The sequence below is a fragment of the Lactuca virosa genome, chromosome 6 (assembly GCF_052849685.1).
Source record: "Lactuca virosa cultivar CGN04683 chromosome 6, Lactuca_virosa_CGN04683_v6, whole genome shotgun sequence".
Taxonomy (NCBI): Eukaryota; Viridiplantae; Streptophyta; class Magnoliopsida; order Asterales; family Asteraceae; genus Lactuca; species Lactuca virosa.
Genome location: NC_136431.1, coordinates 253139964 through 253149630, shown reverse-complemented (window position 1 = coordinate 253149630; position 9667 = coordinate 253139964). Strand labels below are relative to the sequence as shown.

Genomic DNA, 9667 nt, shown 5'->3' with positions numbered 1-9667 from the left:
TAGTTAATATGTTATGATAGTATGTTCCGGACTCCGGTCTGATGCCGGGGCGGTTCCAGAGGAATGTTAGTATGTTTCCGGATCTCGGTCTGATGTCGGGCGGGGCCCGATGAATGTTTCATGCTAGGGTTATGTGCTTATGTTATATGTTTGTTGATATGTATATGTATGTCGAGATCTGCTCAATGTCGGGCGGGGCCCGATGCCGAATAGGGTTCGATGTCGGGAAAGCCGATGCCGAGATTGACTCGATGTAGCAGGGGCGGGGCCCAATATATGTTACGTGATATGTGTATGGTATGTGCTTACAGTTTTCAGTTTTGGTTTCAGGTACTTCCACTAGCAAGGGGAAAGGCCCGGGATGATCGCATGACACACACCACAGTTTCAGCCTTGGATGTTTAGACTCTGATATTTTCTCATATGATTTTGATACAGTATTTGACACGATGTTCTGAGATACATGATTTATGGTTTTCTTTATGATGATGAATGACTTATGGTTTTATTATAAATGATTTTAAAAAGAAATTTTTGGGATATTTCAGTCTTTAACTAGTGGGCAGTGTGAATTAAGTATAAAATGGGGTAACATGTTCAATATGACTATATGAGTGACCGATCAAGGATGTTAGGACCATACTTTTTTCATTTTGGGATAAGAACATATCATGCGAAGATTGATAAACCAAGATGCCCAAAAAACAATTTATAGGAGTCAAGATCACTCATGGTAAATTCGTCGGCCATGGTGCTTAAATATATATAGACAGAACATACAATGCTACACTAGCAAAGAGATTCATGTAATTAAGCCATGTTTGACATGGACAAAGGGACAACTTGCTGAAATTAAACTATTAAAGTAGCTAACAAGGAAAAAATGAAGATTAAATTTGTTTTGAATGTTAAGTATGTTCAAAGTGCGGCTACAAATGTAATTTTATCTGAAGTGTGGAGTAGCTAGGCTTTGATTCCATATCATTTTTTTTCTTAATTAATAGCAACTATATTATATTGAAATTATCTTCTTCAAAGTTCTTATACAATCACTTGTAATTGCAAAAACATTAATTATTACAATTTCCATAACCCAACATCAACTAAACTGTCTCAAAGGGTTTATACTTCTTGACATCTGTCAACAAACCCTGCACAGATCCAATAGCTGCAACCAACGAAACCACCAAACAAACCCAACTCAGAATCTTCAACCACACCCATGTGAACGAAAATCTTGGAATCTTAGCCCTCGCAATATACATCTCTATCGGGAAATACACAGTCAATGGATAGAAAGAACCTGCTCCAATCAACCCTAAGAAGCTATTGAAAAATGGAAAGATCATCGCTATCACAGCAGTCATTATCACATACGCTGTTCTCCAAACCAACCTAAACATGTTGATGTAGTATTCTCCACAAAACGGCACGTTTACAATATGTTCTGTTGTTATGAACTTGCTATCTGGCCATTGTTGTCTGCACTTCATCTCGAAGAAACCAAATAAAGGTTGACAGAAGACTTGGTATGCTCCAATGAGGTGAATCGCGATGCAGACGTTGGCAAAGTCAATGAGCCAAAAGGGTTCGTAGAACCCAAATCCAGTTAAGAAGTTTCCTGGTGCGTCGTTTCCAAATGCAGCGTAGCCTACGCAGCCACAGAGGACGTAAAATATGGTGGTTGTTGAAACTCCGGCGAGTGATGCTCTTTTCATCACCTTGTTCTCCGGTGGATACGATTTCAATGTGTCCTACAGGTTTAGGTTACGACTTGACGTTAAAAGTCAAAACACCAATTGGAAGAAAAACAGATATAAACTTTGGTTTCTGTTTGGTTTTGTTTTTGGGTAATTTACATTTTTAGCCCCCAAGTATAGCTGTTATTTACAATTTTGATCCCAATAAAACTGAAAGAAACAGCTAAGGACTAAAAGTAGTTAGTTTATTTGAAATAATATGGCAAATAGACGTTATAAAAACTCAAATAAGAACCAAAATGATAAAAAAAAATTACAAAATTCAAAATCAAACATACACTTAATTTATACATTTTGCTATTGTATACTAAAAGCAATGACAATTACATTTCATTCATGTATATGTATATCAAATAAAATGTTTTGGTTTCTTGTTTCTTACAATCTACATAATTATTTTGTTTGTTGCTATTGTAAATATTTATATATAATCAAGCATTTCTGTTCAACATATTCTTTAAAACTCTAATATATAATTGTAAGGACAATAAAGCATCAAATTCTTAATAACGAAAACAAGGACAATCACCTTCCTTTTCACTTAATCTTATCAAATATAGAAGAAGCGAATATATTCTTTTTTAAATCTGAGGTACAATTCTAGTATAAAATAGTAAGGATCGGTGTACGAAAGAAAAAGGATGGCAGAAAATAAAAGTAGGAAAATAGAAAAAGAATATATTTATGCTATTCTTAAAGAGAAAAACAATGGTCTTCTTCTTATCTTTGAAACTTCAAAGGTCCAATTCCAAACACATTTGATGGTTGTTAGCCCATTTTAGTTTTGAGGTCCATAGTTGATTGGTACACAAGAATAATTACACGTGGATATGCCCCACCTTCAACTTTTTTCTTTTCCAATAAATATTATTAAATATATTTACATGTTAGTAAAATATAGTTATTAAGATTCCAAAGGAAGACATAAATATGTCACAGAGAAAAATTAGTCATTTTTATCGTTAATAAAAGTTTTAATAATAAACTTGTTACATACATAAACGAATAATACACAGATGGATTATGTAAAGAGTCATAGTCTAAAGTCAGCCAGATAATACGATATGTGAAGACAAATCAAATAATTTCGAAAAAAATATTAACATCGTGTTTAACGTTTATTTTGCAATACTTAACATAATCGATGTTTTCATTTCTTTCATCTAATGAATATTCCTTCATATTACCATCATTATTTTCTTCATTAAAATGTGCGATCTAGCTACATGCATGGGGTCTAGTTTTTATTCCTTTTCTTTTTCTATAGTGAAAACAAAAACAAGACATGTTACAAATGAATTACTCATTTATTGGATGCAAAACAAAATCATAGGCAAAGACAGCTCAACAACTATATATATATATATATATATATATATATATATATATATATATATATATATATATATATATATATATATATAATTATAATTAGTTTATAACCCGAGGAACCACGGGTTATAAAATTAATTAAACTTTCATAATAAAAATCTATAACTATTAATCAATTATTTTAAATAAATCATTTTAAATAAATTATTAGTTAAGAGATATATCAAAATTTTAAAGTTATTATAACTTTAAATTTAACATATAATTAGAAAATGTAATTTTGAACTTTAAATGAGTTGTCTAATATATTTACATGATATAAAATTAATGATGAATTGTATTAGAGTGACACTTGGCAAAAAGAGATTAAAACTATTCATTTATTAGAATAAAGAAGATTATAATGTATATGTGTCTCATAATATTTACACGTGTCACTATCTCCACCTCCTTATACTTATGTAATAAACAACCAATCATACTTGAGAATTATCTTACAACATGTAATTGTTTTTGTCGTTCAAAATTAGTTAAGATATTTTGGCATTTTGCAAAAAAATAATACTCCATTCGTCCCAAAATTATAGTCCATTTTTTTTTTTGGTTTGTCCCAAAATAATAGTCAACTTCTAAAAATAAATAACATTTTTACCAAAATACCCCCTCATTATTACTTAACCAACTAAGCATTTAATGGAACATTAAATGCAAAGTAAGGACAAAACTGTCATTTTATTAAAATGATATTTTTAATGAGATTGGATTCAAATATATGATAATAACAACTTAGTTTCTTTATTTTAGATATATGAAAATGATATTTTTAATGAGATTGGATTCAAATATATAGTTTTCTTCATACATGTTTTAAAATATTATATTGTACTATAAATTATTAAAAAAAACTTTATATATAAACCATTTCTTATTTTAAATAAACATACATATATGTGGATGTTGATTTATGTACACATGTCACGTATGCGTACTATTTATACAGAAAGTCGGCAATCTTTCATTATTTGATCAAGAACAATATTTTATGTGTACACACTCCAGGAGAAAAGATGTCTATTTATGGCAAAGATAATAAATTTTTATAACATAAAATCATATTCTTATCTTATCCAAAATAATAACTCCAACCTTAAGTCGGTGTCAAAACACTATAAGACTTACAAATTCTACAAGTCATACTAAATTCGTATACATCCCTATCCAAAGGACTTCCTTCGTAACATTTTTTCAAAAAAATAAAAAATAAAAATCTGTTATATATAACATTTCAAAATTGAGATTTTATGTTGTTTATTTATATATTATTGCACTTTGTTTTATTTACCATCTCTTTTTGTTATATAAGAAAAAAAAAAAAATAAGATTCTAAGTCAAACAAACACGCAACCAAGAATATCCGTATGCAAGTTCTCATCTTTCATGAAAATTGAAGATCAATGTATAATTAAATCTATGAAAAATAGCATATAAATAAAAAAATTACCTGAATCTCAATGAGAACAGTAGAATAAGCATAAGCAAATGCAATATCACCGATGGCTTGAAATGTTCTCCAAATCTTCTCAGCTCCGGTCACGTCAACTCCGACTTCTACTCCGGTTAGGCTTGTCCTTACATGTCCTCCACCTATATTAGCATCATATTCAATTCCCTTTTCATTTTATTTTTCTTTTTTTTTGTCTTTTCAATAATAATAGTTGTGGTTTACATTAATTGTGTTGTAACTAAATACATGTATTTACAAAATATATAGTAATATATAATAAATAATCAAATATATTTAATTTACCTGCAACTTTTGCTATTGATAACCCGAGTCCAATCGAAGAATAAGCAAAAGACATAACAGCAGCAACTATCGACAACCATGAAAGCTTATGAAAATTCGGAATTTGACTCAACACGATTTGAATTGCTGCAAATATCATCATGTATGGATAGTTTGACAATTTACAATCCGCTTCATGTCCCTTATCATGATAACAATTTGATTTTCTCACAGCCCTGTAACAAATATAAAACTATTTATAGAAATATATATAAAACAAAGATTATCTTGAAATTTAATTCTATTTACATAATTGACTTAAATATTATTCTATTTTTACTTACACCATACTGATAGAAGCAGTGATTGTGTATCCGATTGTTACACCCACAAGATTAACATATTGAGCTATTCCACATAATTGCACCTTCTTCCCACCTGTACAACGATGTTAAAAAGACCATTTTACCCCTCGTTTGTATCAAAACAAAGATACAATTAAAACTTAAATGTTTATACGTAGGTACCTAGACTAGCCTGAACGACATCCATATAAGTGTAGTTACGCTTGCCGGAGACAGGGTCAGGTGCCCGGTAGGAGTCGGCGAGGAGGGTGGAGGTGAAGTAAGTTATGAGGGAAAACGCCATGAGGACGGCGGGTCCGGCGACCCACCCCAACTGAGCGATAGCCCATGCCAGAGACAAAACTCCAGATCCTATGACAGCAGTTATAATATGTGCACTTGCAGTAACCAAAGTTCCTGAAATCAACACAATCATATCAAAACCATTTTTGATGGATGCATATGAAGCTTTTTGGTGAAAGGTTAATGGCGGTATATGCATGAAGAGCTCAGCTCACCTGTTCTTTTTTCACGGCCATCGTCGTCGATGTTTTTGCGAAATCCATCGTCTCCTACCTCGAAAGTTGAAGCGGTGTTGTTGTAAGCGTTCTTCTTCTGCAACTGTGTATCCATCTGTTTCGATTTGCAGGTTTGAGAAGGGAGTGAGGGGGATTTTATGGACAGAAAAAGGGGAGATATGGGCCAAGATTTTAGGGTTTTTTAATATTATTTATGGAAAAATAATAATAATTTGTTTAGAAAGAAAAAAGAAAAGAAATTGAAAACGAAATGAGCGGCGGAAAACATAAGTCAACGGATGGTCGTCATTTTGAAATGAAGAACAGGAGTCAAATATCAAGTACCCATTTTCAAAGGTAGTCGTTGTTTCCTTTTCACCTTTTTGAAATTTTATTTTCTTAATGCTTGAAACTTATACACATGGTTTCAGATTATTAGTCCATTTTAATGATGACAAAATACGAAAAATATACTTAAAAATCAATGTGGTAAATACTTCATAATTATCCATAATGCACAAAACGTACACTCTAATTGAAATCTAATGGTGCTATATATGAGAATGTAAATACATATTCAATGTTGTATGTTGAATAAATATATACTATCATATAAAAATATGTTTGAGCTAGAATATATAATGATTAAATGTACAAAAAAGAGATTATGGCAACATTCTAAGGTTTACAACTTGATATTTTTGTTTTTAGAAGGATCATATCTCCCTTCGGGAGACACAAGGCAATATGTTGCTAGTAACATTAAACGTTAGTGACTTATAATGAAAAAAAAAAGGATATTCCAGCAGCTGCTTCTAAACAATGGCCGGTGCGACGATGATGTCATATTTTTGGTCGGTGGTCTCGAGTAATTTCGTTAACTTAAGAATTCTTACATGTTTTCATATTACATTCAGAATTAAAATTAGGGAAAATGACTTAAGAGGGTAATCATTTGTTTGGTTTGTTTTCGTTTGGTCACTTTTCTTTTTTTTGTATTCAATATACCATTTAACTTGTTGATTGTGTTCACATTAACCATTATGACTGGCTATCACCTGTTATTGAAGGTTTCCGGTGTCTTTGTACTCTCCGACGACTCTCCGAGCACCTTCTCCGACGAGATTCCGATGAACATGAATATTCCGGCGAGTTCTTGGTTTGAAATCGAATAAGGAAAACAAGGATGTGTGTGCGCCGGTGTGTCGGATCTGAGAAACCCAAATCTAATGGGAACCTCTTCATATCTTCAAAACAGATCTAATACAAGTGGAAATCGATTTGTGTGTGTAAATGTGTTCGTTTTTTTTTTGAAAGAGATGAACGTGTTCGTTTGAATGTTCATCGATGGAACTCAAAAGTTATTGTGTTTGTTTGTTTCTGGAGAGGGAGGCTGGGAAGGAGAGGACCTGAAGATCGATTCAAGAAAGAGAAAACATATAGATTGAGTCAAGATCTGCAAATCGATTAGGGCTTCCATTGTTCGATTTTTCTTCTTCTCTATTTTGCAGATCGCAAATTGATTCAAGGAGAATACCTACGATTCTCTATTTTCCACACACACATCTTGTTCTGAAAAACGATTTCAGTGTTTGAGTTCTTCGTTTATGCTTAATTTCTAGGTTCATGTTCAAGAACACATAGAACACATAGCGGGTTCATGTTTAATTTTTGGGTTCATGTTCAAGAACACATAGTGTGTTCATCCGCGAGTTTGAAGGTCCAGAAAGCAAACAGTTGGTTGAAGTGTGTGTCAGATCTTAGAAAACAAGTAGGTGTTCATCTTCTGTGTTCGAGTTCTCCCTTTCCTTTTTCTGAACACAAATTGTTAAGCTCGATCTTGGATCAGGAAGGCATTTCAGTTTTCAGAAACAAACATGAGTTCAGTTTTTGATTTCGATCTTGGATTTTGCCATCTTGTTCAAACGAAAACCCTAAAAACAAATTTCAACTTTTGATTCTCATACACAAACACAATTGCAGTTTTAAGTTTTCATTGTGTGTGGGTTATGATGTGATAATGTTCAGGAGATTTTCCAGATTTGACAAACAAGAACATTTGCTAATAACTCGCCGGAACATTCATATTCATCGGAATCTCGCCGGAGAAGGTGACCGGAGAGTCGCCGGATAGGACAAAGACCCCGGAAACCTTCAATAACAGGTGATAGCCGGTCACAATGGTTAATGTGAACACAATCAACAAGTTAAATGGTATATTGAATACCAAAAAAAGAAAAGTGACCAAACGAAAACAAACCAAACAAATGATTACCCTCTTAAGTCATTTTCCCTTAAAATTAACTTTAAAAAAAAAGCAAAGTTTACGATATTCGGGTCAAAATTAATGATGTCACAAGGCTGTTCAATTTTCTTGGTTGTGAAGTTTCTACATTCTCGTGTACAACCTCTGGTTTACCCATTGGATCCAACATGAAACAAGATTGGTCCTATATTGTAGATCGAATTAAAGTTAAACTTTGTAGTTGTGAAATTTCTAAGAGTACGTTTGGTTGTGGAAAACTGTTTTCATTTTCTAGGAAAATGTTTTCAAAAAATAGAGTTGAGTTTTCGCTTTTAATTTTCAATGAAAATTTTAGAAAACGCGTTTGGTTGAAACTGATGGAGTTTTCATTTTCCATCTTAGAAATTTAGAAAACTTTGGAAAACTGTAAAAATCACTTTTCTAATTTACATACAATTTGGAAAACTGAAAATTTTCATTTTCTTGGAAAATTTTGGAAAACTGAACGAACCAAACGCGTTTTCAAAATTTCCGTTTTTCTTGAAAAAATTTCCTAGAAAACTGGAAAATTTTCCACAACCAAACGCACCCTAAATCTCTTTTCTTTGGCCTTGTGAAAACGGCCCGCCCTCGTATTTTCTAGTTTTAATCTTCAAAGCTCCCAAAAAAAGCTGTCGTGACACTTGAAAGTATTCGGAGGAAGTTCTTTTGGGTGGAGATGGGTGAACAACAAGATTAACTGGGTGTTGTGGGTTAAGGTCACCACCTCCAAAGTTAATAAAGCCCTTAGGGTGGTTAGCTTTAAAAAAATTAACAACGACCTTTTTACAAAATGGTGGTGGAATAAATTTAACGACGACCTTTTTACAAAATGGTGGTGGAAAGTTAAGACAAATGTCGATTCTATTTGGTCAAAGAAAATTCGGGCTATAAATAAACTAATTGTGAGACCCAGGTATTACATGAGTTAATTTAAAAAAAATTAATATAAAGGTAAAAATATTTGAGAACTTTGAATTTATAAGAAAATAAGAAAAATAAGGAATTATTATAATTAACATGTTTTTTATCTTTTAAATTTAAACAAACAATTTAAATAAATAAACAAAAGAAACTAATGAGCTTTAATTTTGGAATTTTGGAATTAAAAAGTAAGTTCATTAATGAAATTGATATCCATTTATTACTACATTTATTGCAATTATATATTAAAATACTATGTTGAATTTAATAAAATAGAAAAACTCATAAAATGACATGTGGAAAAAAAATTAATTCAAAATAACTACAAAATGACATTTGGCAAATTGAATGAGAGTCTGACATGTGGAAAAAAAACCTTCATTTATTAGAGTACTAGTTTATAACCCGTGGGAATCACGGTTACAAAATAAATTAAATTTTCATAGTAAAAATTCATAAATTATTTATCAATTACTATAAATAAATCATTAATTATAAGATATATAAAATTTTTAAAGTTATTATAACTTCAAATTTAACATATAATTAGAAAAAGTAAATTTGAATTTTGAAGTGTTGCCTAATATATCTCTTTAACATGTGGCATGATATTAATGAATAGTTGTATTAGAGTGACACATGTCAAATGGAGATTGAAACTATTCATTTATTAGAATAGAGAGATATATTTGATGTACATGATTAAGGTTTAATGGCCA

The 9667-nt window shown here is 31.4% G+C and overlaps 1 protein-coding gene across 1 annotated transcript; it reads right to left on the bottom strand.

Moving 5' to 3' along the window:
- Window positions 1-884: 884 nt before the first annotated feature.
- On the bottom strand, window positions 885-5908 carry LOC145121985 (amino acid permease 6-like). Its single transcript, XM_079057664.1, has 6 exons — window positions 5741-5908; window positions 5406-5639; window positions 5223-5316; window positions 4900-5114; window positions 4594-4736; window positions 885-1754 (listed from the first exon to the last, which is right to left on the bottom strand). The coding sequence occupies exons 1-6, from the start codon at window positions 5853-5855 to the stop codon at window positions 1104-1106; spliced, it is 1452 nt and encodes a 483-aa protein (XP_078913790.1). The 5' UTR covers window positions 5856-5908; the 3' UTR covers window positions 885-1103.
- Between the last annotated feature and the right edge of the window lie 3759 nt (window positions 5909-9667).